Here is a 17,914-nt window from a genome sequence, read left to right on the forward strand (position 1 = left end):
GATGGCAGGAAGAGGGCACCAAAGGGAACACGCGCGACGATCGTTTCCGTGGAGAGGAAGGGTTTTATATCGAAAGACGAATCAAATAGAAGAGTGATTCGGTCATTTCAGTAGTATGCCAAGGGCCGTAACAACGCTGCCCGTTATATTATTTTAACGCTGTTATAATATAATAATATCCGTTATATACGACATACATAACGCTGGTACGTTCGGGGGGTCATGTGAATTAATGGAATCCGAAAAGTAAATTAAATTGGTGCGCGTGGTTACCAATTTCATTTTAATTGTTCTCGATTAATTACTTAATTATTTGAATTTTGATCGACGAATATAATAAGGGCCGCCATGAACATGCCCGTTATATACTATATAACACTGGTATATTTGGCGTCTTGTGCATTACTTGATTATAATTGGTGTCATTGCCCTGCCAATTTAACCCTATTAGTTACTTGATTATATGAATCTGTCTTAATTCCGACCTAATAACCTGTCAAATAATCCATATTTGTTTCAAACATGATAAACAAATATTATATTCAATTTAATAAGATCAATTCGATATAGATATCATATTCTAACTAATCCAGAACCCAACTCTTTTTGTGTGTGTGTGTGTAGATCCATCTTCAATTAGGATAACGAACAGGTAAGTACTCTCAAACGAAAAGAGAAAGAATTCTTTGGGCGATTGCAGAAGAAAAACCTTTTATTTTAATTGTAATTTGTATTAGTTTTGATTTTTCCGATAAATCATTCAAAATTCATAAGGCAATGCTCGAGGAAGATGCAGCAGAATCACACATGGTAATTCTTGGAATCATTATAGCATAGGCATAGGTGTTGAAGAACTGAACATTTCATGTTTATAGAGTTGATATTGAGATGTTCAAACTTAATTTAGATTACAATTGATTAATCTAGCTGTATGTTCTTTAGCAATATATATATATATATATATATATATATATATATATATATATATATATATATATATATATAATGCAATTTTCATTTACAATGTGCTATCCTGAAACTAAATAGAATACACTTTTTTTTGTTATTTCAATTCCAAAAAAAATTATTATCATTCAGACATCAACCACAACAGATTCTTTGAATCTCCTCTTATAGTTTTGGGATCAAACAAGTTTGATTGAACTTGGATTTCCAGCAATATTGGATATCCATCAGAAGGGCACAAAAAGATGAACAGACCTCATTTTTCCTGCTTTCCATGACCAAGAGAAGCATTGTCAACTGGCATTCAAATGAGACAGCCATCAAACACCAATGCATAGTATCATGGAAAAAGAAACATTGAACCCTAATGGTTTGTCTGATGGAGATCACACTTCTCTCCATAATGTCTCTCATTATCTCCTTATAAACCTCTTACAAACTATACTGCTAAGTCAAGAAATAAACTCTTTGGTTGCTAGAATTCAGCTAATTGCATTTTCTTTTGCTACATAATTCCTTCAACTATATGCTTTATTTTGCTTCATTATAGCCTCCCATTCATTCATGTAGCTCATATTTGAGATGAAGTATATGACCATATTTTTCTCCTCTAGTAGCTGTCTATCCATAAACTCTGCCGATAACACTCCTCCAATTAATCTGTCAATATGAATTGGTTCTTATATTTCTTCTCTTTTTGTTTTTGGCTAGACATCCAAACAATGAAGCTTAACAAAATCTTGCATTTCCCCATAAACTTGGAAATTAATGTGAAAAACAGATATCAGGATTATGCTAAAGATAATTCACCAACCATCAGGATTATGCTAAAGACCTGCATAGAATTAAAAGGGTCTATTATATAGATACTTTGCAATGTTCAAAAGTTTCATATACACCCCTCTCAAATGCAAAAAAATCATATGTCCTGTGAATACAGATGTATACCTCTGGAAGTGCATGTCTCTAATAAGTTTCAGATCTTTCGAGTTGTACATACTAAAAGACAATTCAGTAGCCCTGTCAAGAAGAATTGGTTCTTCTTGCATTAGTGTAAAAACTAATATCACAACCTAAAGATAATTCACCAACCATCAGGATTGTGCTAAAGATCTGCATAGAATGAGAAGGGTCAATTCTATAAATACCTTGCAATGTTCAGAAAGTCTCTACATTTATCCTCCCAAAGGTATAAATACTCATATGTCCTGTGAAACACAGATGTACAGGTAACCAGTAATTTCAGATCATAAGTTGTGCATGCTGCATACAGAACATTCTACAATTTTTGTGCAAGTAACAAAATCCTCCCCAAACTGTAGAGAGGCTCATAAGCAGTTTTCTCTGAAAGGACTAAGAAAAAACTTGGTTCTGTTGATAAACTATTTCTTTCTCTGTGTTTGTGTGTGGTTGATGGATTTGGCTTAATAGGATTAGCATGAAATCATACATTACTTAGCTAGAAATCACATTATCAAGCAAGTAACATGTGAATAATAACCTGTAAAACAACTTACCAGACCATGGTCCAAATGTGACAAGCCTCCCCCACCTACTTGTCACAGTAAGCAGAAACAACAAAACATCTTCCCTGTCCAACCGAATACTTCCAAGATCTCCACATCCACATCAATCAAACTTTTGGAACTTACTGAAACATCTATGAACACAAATTGTGTGATATTTACATAAAAGGCATTACTCCCTTCACCAAGAACCACATGATAAATAGCATGCAGAGAGGCGATCAACAAAATCCCATACAGTAATACTAACTGCACAGAGAATCAATTTAGCAAAGATTTTATTGTTCTCTCTTTTTTTTGTGGAAAAGAATGATTTTCGTCATGTTCTCTCTGCATTGGTTGCATTGATTTGATTGAAATGGTAAGGTAAACATAATTGTCTAAGAATTAGATATATGGGTATTGTTCGAGATCTAAATAGTGACATTTAATTGATTTCCTGTCCCAGTGATGGTTTTTTACTTTTACCTTGAGATTCGTTGGCTAAGGGCTTTGTCCCATTTGCGTCAATCAGCGAGACAGAGTCGAGAAGCAGCTCCCGGACCGTGCGAGCGAGCGACGGGGGGCGTCGGAGGACACGGCGCCGTCCTCCCCCTCAGCCTCACGTTGAGGGCTGTTGGGAGTGGAGCGCATAGCCCGCGGCGACTCGAGGCTGCGGCGGAGGAGCTGGCGCATAGCGGTGATGAGGTGCTCCGCGGTGTCGATGGGTGGGGAAGCGGAGCGGAAGCTCTCGGAGAAGCTGATGTGGCGGCTGAGGGCCTCCTCCGTGGAGATACGGTGGCCGGAGCGGCGGATCTCGTCCTTGACGGCCTCACCGCAGAGGCCGCATACCCAGCTGCCCCCGTACCGTTCGCGCACACGCGCGACGTAAGCCGACGTGCACTCCTCCATTAGTCCGCAGCACACGCAGGTCGCCCACACGACCTCCGGCTTCGCGTCACCCGCGTCGCCGTTCCGCACCTTCGTCGACATCTCCGAAAGCACGTAGCTCAAATCCCAAAAAAAAAAACCGATCTATAACCACCGATTCGATTCCAAAGCGATAACTTGATAAAACCCTACCGTTCTTCCGAGAGCAGCCACTGGAACCCGAGAACGGTGGAAAGGAGCAAAGGAGGCAAAGTATGGGACAGAGGATAAAAAGAAGTCAACGGATTGGGTTATCGCTCCTTCTCCCACGCGATGGAGGCGTTCTGCACTTCCCTCTCTGCTACGACCAGGACCACGGCCGCTTCCCCCACTCGGCCAAAGACATCTCAGGACGGGAGTCCTCCCTCAATTCGCTCACCCTCTCGCTCGCAGAGACTGGGCCGACTTCGGATTGTGCGACGGGAGAGCGTTCTCCTTCGGAATCTTCGCGTGCGTGCTCTCTCTTCTTTGGCTTCCTTCGATGACGAGCGATCGAAAGAGAGAGAGAGGGAGAGCGAGCGGGGCTTTGGGGGGAAAGACATGCCGTGCGGCTTTATTATTTGACTTCTATTGACCAGGCCCGTGGGACCCGCCGCCAATCGTTGGGAAAGGGGAGGGACCAAATAGGGGTCCACCGGATGTCCGACGGGATTGTCCACTATTGACCTGGCGCTCGATGATGACTTTAAACGTGGAGATATAGCCAGCTGTCGCTCGTTCGGATCCCCTGTAACATGTCGGTCAGGAAACAGAGTTGTTTCGACGCGGCCCATCGCGCGCAAACGCCCACGTAGGCAGATCCAGCTCACTGTCTCGCTCGAACCATCAAGCAGACAATACCACGCTCTCAGCAGTCGGCTCCACAGGTGATGAGATGTCGGCCTTCCGTGGTCGATGGCAGCAGGAGGAACCGTACACTAAAGGTAGATCCTTTCATTCAATCTGTGCATCCTCTGATCAACGGTGTGGATCTGGTCTCTGCCCCTCGTGATTACTTACGGGCGGGAGGAGAAGTCCACGTGACGTGTGCCTGCAGTCGGCTCCACGCACGAGCGTGCAAGGCACGTGACCTTTCTCTTCCAACTCGCTTAATTCCTTGAATTCGATCCATACCCGACTAAATCAAGTATCCATTATTCTATTTGTATTCGTCCAAAACCAACTAAAGAAAAATGTATATTTGAACTTAACTAAATTTAATCAAAGAATACATAGTAGATATTGATATGGTAGATATGATTGAATCGATTTCATTTGATTCAAACCTACTTATATAGAAAATATGACATGGATGAAAATAAAGCTCAAACGCTCATTCGATGGTTGTGGGGAACTTAGACGTTTGCTTAATGGTCATACCTATATATAGATTGAGGTTGGATATAATTTTCGATATGATCCCTTCGATGCTTTAACGAGTCCCAGAATGAAAAGTGAGAGTTTTGAGTAAATAGTAATTAAACTCAATTTATGTAATATGAAAATTTTTTATAGTATGTTTAACTCAAGGGCTATTATGTCATGTGTTAAGCTCTGATTAAAGTGAATATTTTTTTTTATTATTTTCCCAAACACCCCTCCCTTGAAGGTATAATTTGAGAGCTCTCTTAGCACGTTCATTATTGATGCATCGAGCAACTTCTAACACTTAGCTCGAAATGGGTGCATCGAGTAAAGCAAGAGACAACACCCCTTGAATTGTAATACCGTTGAGAAGTTTACTATAGTGGATGAATATCTCAATCAATTATAATACCGTTGACACTTATGTCTATAAAGAATATGTTAGACATTGGGATATTTTTATCTACGAAGGACGTATCATATGCATTGGATACTTTCAATATTTTTGTCTACAAAGGATGCATCATGCTTCAGAGGCGGTTATGTTTGTAAAATATGCATCGTATTTTGGGATGTTTTAGATCATTTTAATCATATTGTGGGTCGATGGTAAAGTATCATCACTCGAGCACTCATTGGGCGAGTCGATAGGATGATATTCTTATAACATGAGCCCTTCTTCTAATGTTAAATGATATGGTAGATATCGATGATGGCCAAATTGGCTTGATTCATTTAGGTTCACATGCATAAGAAGTTTGACATAGTCAAAAAGGAGATTCGAACCTTGCTCGGTGACTGACCTATAGGAAGACTAAGGTTAGGTGAAGTTCCCGATGTAGCCTATCAAACACTCTAGTTTATGATATGAAGGGTTTTTATGATTAATTTAACTAGAGAGAATATTTTAAGGTATATACCAAATATTCTCTTAACATTTGTCTTCTATTCTCCTTATGTTATTTGGGTTGTCACTTACCGAGTTTGGATTGAGATAAATGTTTCCTCTATCAATATCAAAGAAATTGATATTAAATTTAATATTATATCTAAGATAAGAAAATAATTGAATTGATTTGGATAACTATTATTAATTTAAGTTTAAGTATTTTGAGTCAGTAATTCATATTTATTAGGTGAATTTTGACTATCAACGTATCATCAATTTTTGAATATTATTGCACGTAGAAGAAGAAATGTAGTTCCTCTTGAAACGATGTGATGCAAAGAATGAGAATGTCATCCTTTATTTATTAAAGACTACGGTGCCTCCAACAAAATATCTAGTATTCATTTGTTGCATTCTTAGAAGATGCAGTTGATTAGGTATATTATGGGTCACGCCACATCACGAGGGGATGCCACGTAGTACTGTAACCAGGTAAGCAAGAGGGGCACCTCCACGCACGAAGGTACCACCTCACCTCCCAAGGATTGGCCACTATGCCTGCGTACGACCGATCCTCATACAGTAGCATAAAAGCACCTGGCCAGGACCCGATCGGCGGCCGAGGGGGGAGAAGGAGAAAAGAAAATTAAAAAACTCCAACCCGCCACTAACTTGATCGTCAAAGGGATCAAAGTCGGGAAACACCTGACGACGGTCTTTCTTGTAGGAAAGCTGTCATCGCAGGCTAGAAGGTGCTAATCAAATCCCCGTTGCCGATGCTGAAAGTGGTGTTCGATCGATCTCGAAACCCGGCTCAATCGACCAGAGACTCCCGACATTGCCCAGTGGACTAGGCCGTGCTAACTCTATCAACCACGACACATCGATCTATCAATATTTTTAGCGCCAAATGCAGTCGTGCCTCCCTTACCCTCAAAGGCGCCTTTTAGAGCTCCAAGCTCTCTGAAGAGACAAAACTCTTTGGCGCTCCCACGTCCAAAGCGGACAATACCTCTCAACGCCCCCACACGGTCTCTACCGGCTGGGCTGGACGGGCATCCCCCTCCAAGAGGCGCCTTTCAGAGCTCTAAGCGCTCTGAAGGGACAAAACCCTTTGACGCTCCCATACCCAAAGTGGACAATCCCTCACACCCCCAAGGTGCACCGAGACCGATCAAGTGGTCCCCTATCAGCAATTAGCATTGCAAATTTAATATTTGTTCCATAAGTTCATAATGAAATTATACTGATTAGCATAGTAACTTTTAAATTATACTGATTTAATATTTGGGGATTGATATGGTATGCTAAAACCTTTTATCAACATCCATCAAAATTAAAGAGTCGGTAATTTTACGAGATACTTCGTTGATAGAAATGTTAGTACGAAGATGAGAATGTCATGTCAACATCCATAAGAATCACGTGGACTAATGCCAGAATTCCTGAAACGCGGGATGCCAGGCGTTCGGTGCGCGCTGGCAGAATTGGAGAACGTCCGACGGCGTTGAGATGTCAAATCATAGCAAGGACGATTCCATTCCAAATGCCAATTAGCTCACGAGCTGTTCATCGAGTCTCACAATCAAGGTGCTCGACGAAAGGTCTCCCTGCGTTATCTCCTGCCTTCTCGTTTATGGAGCAGGAGCGCACCACGTCTGCGGGCATCACGTCGCCGGCCAGCTTGGCTTTATCCGCGCGGTTGGTGTGGGTGATTGATGGATGTGGCCTCGGACGAAGGTATCGTGGGAGCTTATCCAACTTGGGCGAACTGAAATGATCCGTTCCATGGAGCTCTTGGTTGAACGAAACAGCAAGCAAAGGTGATGTTTGATGACAGCAGCTACTCCTCCCCAAGAACTGGTACGAGTCTTTCAACTGAGCGTGGATCTAGGAAATGGTGGAGATGTCCACTGAGACATGAGCAAAAAGCATGCACGTACAGTGTTATGAACACCACCATTCAGTAATTGTCATGAAAGCCATGAGCATTATATTATTCACCCGCGATCACAATCGAACAACGACTTATTGACCACCATAGATCATAACTCATGGGGGAGTAGAACAGGTTAATCGTCGAGGGTAGTAATCCTCGAGTGATCGAGTTGTCCTGCACCCCCCTCCCCCGCTTGGTTGACTCTTATGGGCGATAGCCCATGGTATGTCATCTGACTCAATCCTGTTCGCTATCAGGACTGGCAAGCGATACTCCCTTCATGATCATTTGCTGATGACATATCGTAAGAAGTCATACGGATCAATTGTCTATATAAATGAACCATAGAAGGGCATACGAATCCGTCACCTTTCAATCGTGTTTCCTCAGTTTCCCAGGTATAAAAATTGATCCTCGATGTCTGAATATGGATTAAACCCTAGACCCAAAACCTTCACTATTTTCATCATTTTATAAAAACTAACTTAATCATTGGAAGGATAAAGTTGAAAAAATCTCTTCCCCTACGCTCGATTTCGACCTTTGTGCAGGACCCCTAAGGAGAGCAAAGCTTATTTCACTTTGGTCAACCCATCCTCGATACAAAATTCCTCACACTGACCACCATAATGGACACCTCAATGATCTTGTGCCTATGGAAGAAGATCAAGTCGTGTTAACCCTTGGTTGATGATGTTCAGATAGTAATATTTTCATGCTAAAAGGAAAATCATGATTGAAACATTTAATCCTGTATTTATTGAGAAGTAAAAGAATATTTATTAAGAAGTAAAGGAAGCAAAGACTAGTATCATTATACTCTTACAAATATCTTTTTCGGGCTCAAGAGCTAATTTATCATATATGACTAATGATTTCAGTGAATAGAAATAGTTCTTCAGCGTAATGTCTCTTTTGTATCAGTCTTCTGAATGATTGAGATTTATCGACTTTGGAGAAATTTTGGACAGTGAATCTTTCCTGTTATTAGGATTGATATAAAGCTACATGGTGTGGTTGACAAGATCCACTCGAGTGGATGCATGCTTCTGTGAATTGACTTCTGAGGAAGTAGTAGACCAACCCATGGGCTTGTTAAGGTCTTATATTCCATATGTGACTGGATGGCAGATGAAGTACTCTCCAAATATTCTATGGTGCTTGTGAATCACATGACAAGGAGAAAGAAATTATTCAAAACATTTTTTTTATACAATACGATTTATGAAATAAACATCCGAACAGTAGTATAGATCGGTGATAGTAGATAAGATTTCCTATAAGAAAATTTCGTTGGGCAGTCGAGGAAATCTTTTTCTTCCGACATGTATAAATAAGATATTGTATTCAATCATTTGAAGTGTACTTTTATCATTACAATTCAACTTATCATGGTATCAAAGCTCTACTATTTTAGAATAAGGTTTATCCTTCCTTCCTGACTGACTGTTGCTACTTCCTCCAACGATTTTAACTTCGAAGCTACCGTCAAATCCATCGTCAGGCTCAAGTGCAGCACCACCAACAACTAAGTTCTCGCATTGCCACTCCTCTCCACTGTTGCATTCTCGCATTCTAACCTTTTAAGCTGTAGCTCGGACGACAAAGCCATTAGAAGACCTCCAAAGTTCACGAGTTCCACCACTATTGCACTAGCTCCAACGAGCAACACCCCTCTCCGCCTATCAAAGAGTTGCTGCTGTCCTTTCATGAATAAGATCTCGTCAATCCAAAGTATGAAATCTTATTTGCCATCATTAGAGGTGGCTGTGTTTCCATGAAGAGCATAAATTTTATGATGTAAACAGTACTTTAACAACTGAAATATATTGAGAAGAAAAACGAACAAAAAACATGGTTTCTCTATCAAACCATGTTTGCCTGCTGTACTATTGCTAGATAAACAGCTTGTATGTGAGTGTTATTCCTCATGTGAGTTGTACTGTTCACATGTGATATAAATGAGAAGAAAAGTCTTCTTTTTTGCCGTATCATGTTCCTTTCTTGTTCCTGGAATCATTTGATTCTGATGCAGTCTCCCACCCCAAATAACTCAGTATGGACAAGCAGCTCCATTTCCAGTTCGCCAACCTTGCAATTGTACATGTGAAGAGTACCATGATGAGCTTGGCCAAGCTGGTTATCTATTGGGAAACACAAGATTTTCCATCTGTGCAAATCCATTTCAAATCTTACGTCAATACTTTCCTGATCCCTTTCGAATCATTTGATTCTTTCTTATCTCGTTCGTGTGAGTCAAACAGGAAGGAGCAGCTTGGGCGGCAAAAGTGGTCTCCATTCAGCAATGAGGAGAGCTACAGCCATACATGCGATGAGGCTTTGACCTCATCATCATGTCAGCAGGACATAACCATGAATTCATGGAGGACGTGTAGAATGATTGATCAATGAGCTTTTTGGAGGGGAAGAAGATGACACCTGGGAGCTCATGGTGGTGGCTGACAAATGGCATGCATTCACTCACCACCACCCAGAGGCCACTCAAGAACAAGAGTGGATGATGGATGACCCTGTGCGTCTGTGAGTGAGAGAGAGAGAGAGAGAGAGAGAGATCAATAATGAGGTACCAACTTTTGAATGTATAGGTTGGAGAGCACTCTCCCGAGCCCTCATAAGCTGGTCTTTGCAACAGCTTCCCCGTGGGCTATAAATGCATCACTGTCGGGTGGCACGTAGGTGGAGGACCCACGCACTGTGGTCAAAGTCTAACTAGCCGTGGAGTTCGACATGATGGGATGAGTTATGAGCACGCAATGAAAATATTTTTTACCTGTAATTTGTTTACTTATATATCCATATACTTTATAAACATAGTAAATTCTATTTCAGTGATTAAGAACAATCGTAATAAATATCGTCAAAATAATATATAATTAGAATTTTTTTGCAACGATGGATAATAATTCATACATGCGTTGTAACAGATATTTTGATCTTGCAAATGACAACCACAATAATAATTTTTGTTACAGTCTGCACCTAAACGTAGATTAAAACAAATATGTTTCTGATGTTTATCTTTCGCTAAATGTTTTTTGATGATTGTTATTTATGAGACATCTAAAACGATAGTTTCTAAAATGATGCTTATCAAAACAGTGATGAATTGTTGATCATTCAAACTTATCAATGACTAATCTACCACAGCAAATTGTTTAATCGGTAAGCATGTTGAAGTGGAGGGAGAAGGCACTTTGGTGCTCTCGGTGGTTGAGGAAGACATGCAATATTGCCACTCAAAAACTAGATGATGGATGGCACTGTGTCTCTCTGTATGAGGGAGAAAGAGAGAGAGATGATGATGATGCTCACTCAGTAGTGTTGTACAATTCTTGAATGTGGCATGCTTTTGAATGATTAGGCAGAAGAGCACTCAAACCCCTTATAAGATTGCATCCATGAAGGGGGATGTCCCACATCAGTGTTGTCATAGAACCCTAAATTATCTGCTTGAGTTCATGGGATGAGTTATGAGAATGAGGAAACACAGTCTTCCCTTTTGGCTTTGAATTCTTGTACTGAATTCTTGCATGGCTTTGAAGACCCACTATCGCTGTACAATCTACTAGTATTTATTTCTTTCTATTATGTAGCTCTAAGAAGGGTTAGATTATTCATGAGAGTTCCAAAAATAAAGTAGTATCACTGGTGGATTCAGTAGAGTAATTTAATGATTGATTAAGCTCATCGTATATGGAGTGAGTGTACTATGACAGAAAAAGATGTTAGTGTTGCAGAGAGAGAGAGAGAGAGAGAGAGAGAGAGAGAGAGAGAGAGAGAAGCTACATGTATGAAAGGTAGAAAATAAGTATTCCAAAGCGTGGACGACGGTACATATGGTATGCATGTACGATATGGATGATGGATGAAGTGTTCATGGTATGGATGTACCATACGCATGCATATGGTATGCATGTTACCATACGACGATGCATATACCAAAATAAGTGTACCATCCATGTACAGAAGCTACATGGGTGATGTGTTCACGTGAAGCTCGAGTTTTGAGACAGATCCCCATGTCGAAGCTCACGCGCAGTCGGCGTGAAGCTCGAATACAGAGAGAGAGAGAGAGAGAGGAAATATTTCTGCACCAGTATCATCCAAATCCATACCTTCCACACCCTATTCATATGTACTGTGAGCAAAACAATGGCATGTATCCACAACTTGGTATTTCTATAAGCATCATGTGCACTTTGAGGACTGCGGAAGCAAGAGAAGTTGCCATAGTATTCTCCAACACAAGTACTCTTCAATCACTTACTATATGTCCGTGTGATCAGTTCATTGTATTGGGGTCTGCTGATGCATGCAGTTCTAGATCTGGTCTCTAATGGCCATCGGACTACCGCACTAGTTTACTCTCTCTGGGCAATTGAGTCATTTTGTCTTTGGGGTGAGAATCCAAGTGAGGAGGCGAAAGCTGTGGCGTGAGTCTTGTCTCGTGAGACTGGCAGAGAGGACAAGGTGTCATCCATGCAAACAAAACTTGGTCACAAGGCCTCCTTGCGCGTTTGTCCTCCCCATGAACAGGACACTGCTAGCACAGTTGTCCACAGCCTCCTCTCTCTCTCTCTCTCTTCCTCCCTTGCTTTATCCTTTCCTTGAGCGCCCTCCCATGTCTTGACACATTTGGGGTATGAATCCAACAGCATGGACACCAGCTCAGGCCTTTAAATCCCTCTCACTGAAAGCTTCATGGAATAGAGCACATTCCTCCCTTTCTCTCTCTGATCCCTCTCACTGAAAGCTTCATGGAATAGAGTGCATTCCTCTCTCTCTCTCTCTCTCTCTACCTCACATCCTTACAACTGGAATTCCATTTCCAGCTCCGGAAGCCCAATCCAAGCTCATACCACTACAACATCATTTCCAATCAAGAGCATCTATCCTTTCCCTTGTCCTCTCTTCTTCCCACCACTCTCCTTATATCTGAAGCAACACCCTTCACTTCTTATCTCTCGCTGAGTTGCAAACATGAAAGAAGCAGTCTGTTATCTTCTACTGGTGTTCTTGAGTTCCTTCGCGGCAACAGTAAGCATGGTTGCATGCAAGCAGACATACATAGTGTACATGAACGCGGCCCACAGGTCGGAAGCCCATCCGACGCACGCGCACTGGTACGAGGCCCACCTGAGGTCGCTGTCCATTGATCCCGCCCGCCACCTCCTCTACTCCTACTCCGCCGCCGTCCACGGCTTCGCCGCCGTTCTCCACCCCGAACAACTCCCCCTCCTCCGGCGCCACCCCGCCGTCCTCAACGTCCACCCGGACCCCCTCCTCCCCTTGCACACCACCCGCTCCCCGCACTTCCTTGGCCTCTCCCCGTGGCCGCCCGCCCCCTCTAGCCGCAGCCACTCCCTCGACCCCGCCGCCGCCGCCACTGACGTTGTCATCGGTGTGCTTGACACCGGCGTCTGGCCGGAGTCCCCCAGCTTCGACGACGCCGGCCTCCCCGAGGTCCCCTCCCGGTGGCGCGGCGCCTGCGAGGCCGGCGTCGACTTCCCCTCCTCGCTCTGCAATCGTAAACTCGTTGGCGCTCGCAGCTTCGGCCGTGGGTACCGCGCCGCCGCTGGCGGCGGGGACGCCGACAAGCCCCGGGAGGAGTACGCCTCTCCGCGGGATCGCGACGGCCACGGGACTCACACAGCGTCGACCGCCGCCGGCGCGCCTGTGGCCAACGCCAGCCTTCTGGGCTACGCCTCGGGCGTCGCCCGGGGCATGGCCCCTGGGGCGCGCGTCGCCGTCTACAAGGTCTGCTGGGCCAACGGGTGCTACGGCTCCGACATCCTCGCTGGCATCGACAAGGCCATCGAGGACGGCGTCGACGTCCTCTCCCTCTCTCTCGGCGGCGGCTCCGCCCCGTTCTCTCGGGACCCGGTCGCAGTGGGGGCCTTCTCCGCGGTGCAGCGCGGCATCTTCGTGGCCTGCTCCGCCGGGAACAGCGGGCCCTCCCCCTCCTCCCTCACCAACACTGCGCCATGGATCACCACGGTCGGCGCCGGCACCCTAGACAGGGACTTCCCGGCCACCGTCCAATTGGGCAATGGCGAGCGCTACGCCGGGTTGTCGCTCTGCAGCGGAGCGGGGCTCGAGGACCAAATGGTTCCAATAGTCTACGGCAAAGGAGTGCAGGTGGGCAGCAACTCCAGCAAATTCTGCATGCCCGGAACACTAGACCCTGAGCAGGTGAAGGGCAAGGTGGTGTTCTGCGACCGGGGAATCAACGCGCGGGTGGAGAAGGGGCAGGTAGTGAAGGAGGCCGGCGGCGTGGGGATGATACTGGCTAACGCCGCTGTCAACGGCGAGGAGCTGGTGGCGGACAGCCACCTGCTGCCGACTGTCGCCGTAGGGGCGAAGAGTGGGAACTTGATTAGAGACTTCGTGAGGACGAGCTCGAATCCGACGGCAATGCTTAGCTTCCGGGGCACAGTGCTCGGCGTGCAACCATCCCCGGTGGTGGCGGCCTTCAGCTCCAGGGGGCCGAACACGGTGGTGCCGCAGCTGCTGAAGCCGGACTTGATAGGACCAGGAGTTAACATACTGGCAGCTTGGTCAGGGTCGGTTGGGCCTACTGGGTTGGCGAAGGACGAGCGGCGATCCGCCTTCAACATCATGTCCGGTAAGCTTGATCTCCATTGCTGGTTCTTATCAATCTTTGCTCAGTGTTACGCATTCCTCGTTCAGTATTCTTTGGGGTAGAAGTTTGAAGTCCTCTGCAGCTGTGTTCTATCACACATTTGTTGCATTTCACTGCAGAAACCCTTCATCATTGCTTAAAGCTTGAAGACAGAGTTAGAAATATTATATCCATAACAATGCAGATAACACATAATTATCGAAAGGTGTCTCATAAATATACTGTTAGCTTCAGTTGTCTGACAATAGTTCTCATTTCTACAGTCAAATGAAAAACTTAAAGAACTTTGGCTTTCAGGATTAGGTTAAGAATAGATAATCAAATATATGCAATATTTCCCAGAATCAAACCAAAATGATTTTGATAACAATATACATAAATTATTCATAACATATATTAGTGCTCTTTACCAAATTGCAACTTATTGCATACTTAATAGAAGCATTGCACACTTAATAGTAGCATTGCACAGTAAGCTCTTTAGCAGAGAGATAAGTGAAGAAACTTTGATGTTGAGGCAGAGGAAGTGTGACGTAAACTTGTTCTACTATCTGAATAATCTTGGCAGAAATGAATAATTAGATACCGATGGCTAATAAAGGACAAAGGCATTTCCAATTTCAACATTTTGTTGAACTGATCTTGCTTGTTTTTGTGGTGGTACCAACATTAGCTGAATGGCTAAATCGATGACAATTTTAGATGTCTCCAAGGTAACATTCCTATGTTGTCCGTATATTTTGATAGTCAAGGATTATATTATACATATACACACCGAAGCCACTTCTAAATTATTTTTCCTGTGGAATGGAAACTATAATTTTCATGTGTGGTATGTTGAATTATTAAACGAAATCTGTAATCAATCTTGACTAATTTTGGTGTCTACATTTTTATTGGATTAAAATCACTTTATGGGCAAAAGCAACATAGCTGGATTTAATTGTTCTATGATTTTATGAATGGTTCAGGAAAATTGAAGAATAGGATGCGCTGATCAAAAGATCAATCTGGTATTTAGAATCCTGATAGAGCAACTTATGAATGATAGATCTGAACTGAAAATGATTATCCTTTGTTATTTGGACTACAACTTATTTGAGCTTTACTTTTGAATAAGATGACACTGACAATATTGTTGTCTGCATTCCAAAATTCCATCCTGGAAGTAGTATGGTGTCACATTTTGCCCTTTTTCTATTTGCAGTACAACTAGGCTAAAGTTTATATATTGGTGAGGAAACATGCTCAGAAAAGTGCGAGCATGAAGTTCCAGCTTGTAGATAGTATCAGTGTGAAGTAGATACAACAAGAACTGATTTCAACATTCCATAATCTCACTACTGTTATCTAACTAGTCGCCTATCAAAACATCATTGATATCAACATGAAGATACCTCGTTGCAGCTGCATTTTGTTTGCTTGATTAAATACCAATCCTATGCCATATAGGTTTTTGTTGTTATATAATGATATTTGGATACTTCTCTCTGCAAAATGCAGTAATTACTATGGGCAAATAATTGGTGGCTTGTGAAATTTTCATCCATTTTAAGATCCAACTTGTATGCATGTAGGAACATCAATGTCCTGCCCTCACATTAGTGGGGTTGCTGCATTGCTAAAGGCTGCCCACCCTGATTGGAGCCCCAGTGCCATCAAGTCTGCCCTCATGACCACGGCATACACTGATGACAATACTGGATCTCCTCTCGTTGATGGTGCTGGAGGTTCACCTGCGACACCATGGGCTTATGGATCCGGTCATGTTGATCCACAGAAGGCTCTCTCCCCAGGCCTCGTCTATGACATCGGTACAGGGGACTACCTTGCCTTCTTGTGCTCCCTGGAGTATTCCACCGACCACATTCAGGCTATCTCAAAGAGCACTAACAAGACATGCTCACGGCGTCTCCCCAATCCTGGGAACCTAAACTACCCGTCATTCTCTATCGTGTTTGGTAGAAGGTCCCGCAGATTCGTGAAGTACAACAGGGTGCTAACAAATGTTGGTGTGCCAGGTTCTGTGTACAATGTGAAGGTCGGTGGACCTCCCGGTGTTAAAGTGACCGTGAAACCAACAAAACTCATCTTCAATCAAGTTGGCCAGAAACTGAGGTACAAAGTTACATTTACGTCAACAAAGGCAGGTGATCCAGTAGATATGGCATTTGGTTGGATCACTTGGAGTAGCGAGCAGCATCAAGTACGAAGTCCCATATCATATAGATGGCTAATATCCTGAATTATCAGGATATGTCTCCCTCTTCAAATGACAGATAAGTAAGTGAAGAGTTGAATTTGAAGGTTTTCAGACTACTTTTGCCTAACGTGGCGCAGAATAACAATTATTTCTGCTCAAGTGGCTTTCTGAAGATTTATGGCTTCATAATACTGTTTTATTTCCTCTTTGTGTTTCGATTTAGCAACTGGTTCATCAAGAGTCAAAGTTGGTGATCCATGCCTCTTCTCGCGGCATCTGATGTTTGGGTCTGGAAGACTGTTTCATCAGGTCATCCTCGAACAACTAAGATTTAAATCAGAATGTAATGACATCAACTGATAAATAAAAATTGTAAGTTGTTGAATGTTCCATTCATGTTCGGGTTTCTTCCATATTAAATATTTGTTTCTTCCTTGTGTATGATATCTGCTCAATGATGTCTGACACGGCTAGATTCATGCATTTCTTTGATTGTTCCTTGACCAGGATTTTTTTTCTTATCTAAAATGTCTCCATAAAACTAGTTCTGCTGCACCATGATATATCTGTTTACAGCTAATGGTAGATCTGTGCATCATGCACTACAAAACAGCTCAAAATCTCATTTAGTTCACAACATTGGGCACAAGCAAATCTCATGAGTTGAAACTAATGATGTTTAAGCTCTTGCTCAATTGGTGCAGATATATTCCATGCTGATTGACATGTATGATCTTTTGTTTTCTGGATGCAAAAAACATCATGCTGCATATAATAATATAACATAAATCTATTTTACAAACCGAAAGATGCTGACCAAAAATGTTACAAAACTGTAATCTCTCACATAAAAGTTTCTAATCAGACTCTTTTAATTATGCATTTTTGATTATCCAACTGCTCATTTCTCAGGTCCGTTACAATTATCTTCCATCACCTTCACCAGTGAGCGCAAAACATCTTTTTCTAAATCTGATTGCCAAAGGTTTATCATCTTTTTGTGGCAGAACTTTGTTCATAAATATTTGGCATAATTGAACTAGCTTTTCATGATAGAGAGAGGTCACTGCAAGCAAAGAAAGTTAGGAAGACACTATTTCCTGAACCATCTAAATAAGCTTCTGGGCACGACTTTCTGTGTGTCACAGGATGAACTTTTCTTGCTTGTTAAGACTCAGGAGCTGTTCGCATGACAAGTCTGGTAGAGATCTTATGGAGTACAGCAAGACAAGTCCTCCGAGAACTCTGCATCAAGAAATGGCCACAACCTCATTCAATCTGGGATCTTTTGACCATGTACCAGGCCACCATTTCCTCCTCTATTGTAGGCAGATAAGATTAGGTTCAAGATCAGTAGGGTTAGGCAGGCTTGCTCTCGATCTACCAAATCCGGTGTCCGGTTTTGGAAAAGTCTGATTCCCATTTTCCCAAAACTTCGAGTACAGAGTTCTTCCATACATCATCGAGATGAAGA

At 42.8% G+C, this 17,914-nt stretch overlaps 2 protein-coding genes across 5 annotated transcripts; one reads left to right on the plus strand and one right to left on the minus strand.

The window, feature by feature from the left end:
• Positions 1–1,808: 1,808 nt before the first annotated feature.
• Positions 1,809–3,938, minus strand: LOC135619742 (uncharacterized). 3 transcript variants are annotated; one of them, XR_010489487.1, is made up of 2 exons: positions 2,115–3,548; positions 1,809–1,986 (listed from the first exon to the last, which is right to left on the minus strand). XR_010489487.1 is itself a non-coding variant. In XM_065122033.1 (2 exons), the coding sequence occupies exon 2, from the start codon at positions 3,462–3,464 to the stop codon at positions 3,003–3,005; it is 462 nt and encodes a 153-aa protein (XP_064978105.1). In that variant the 5' UTR covers positions 3,465–3,480; positions 3,555–3,938; the 3' UTR covers positions 1,809–3,002. The 3 variants fall into 3 exon arrangements, 2 of the variants coding, with proteins under 2 accessions (XP_064978105.1, XP_064978100.1); XM_065122033.1 differs by adding an exon at positions 3,555–3,938 and having other exon boundaries at positions 1,809–3,480; XM_065122028.1 differs by adding an exon at positions 3,555–3,938 and having other exon boundaries at positions 1,809–3,506.
• Positions 3,939–12,123: 8,185 nt separating this feature from the next.
• On the plus strand, positions 12,124–16,836 carry LOC135619752 (subtilisin-like protease SBT1.8). 2 transcript variants are annotated; one of them, XM_065122051.1, is made up of 3 exons: positions 12,124–14,219; positions 15,815–16,520; positions 16,664–16,836. In XM_065122051.1, the coding sequence occupies exons 1-2, from the start codon at positions 12,575–12,577 to the stop codon at positions 16,480–16,482; spliced, it is 2,313 nt and encodes a 770-aa protein (XP_064978123.1). In that variant the 5' UTR covers positions 12,124–12,574; the 3' UTR covers positions 16,483–16,520; positions 16,664–16,836. The 2 variants fall into 2 exon arrangements, with proteins under 2 accessions (XP_064978123.1, XP_064978116.1); XM_065122044.1 differs by having other exon boundaries at positions 15,815–16,836.
• Positions 16,837–17,914: the final 1,078 nt, after the last annotated feature.

Source organism: Musa acuminata, chromosome BXJ1-3, assembly GCF_036884655.1.
Source record: "Musa acuminata AAA Group cultivar baxijiao chromosome BXJ1-3, Cavendish_Baxijiao_AAA, whole genome shotgun sequence".
Lineage (NCBI taxonomy): Eukaryota > Viridiplantae > Streptophyta > Magnoliopsida > Zingiberales > Musaceae > Musa > Musa acuminata.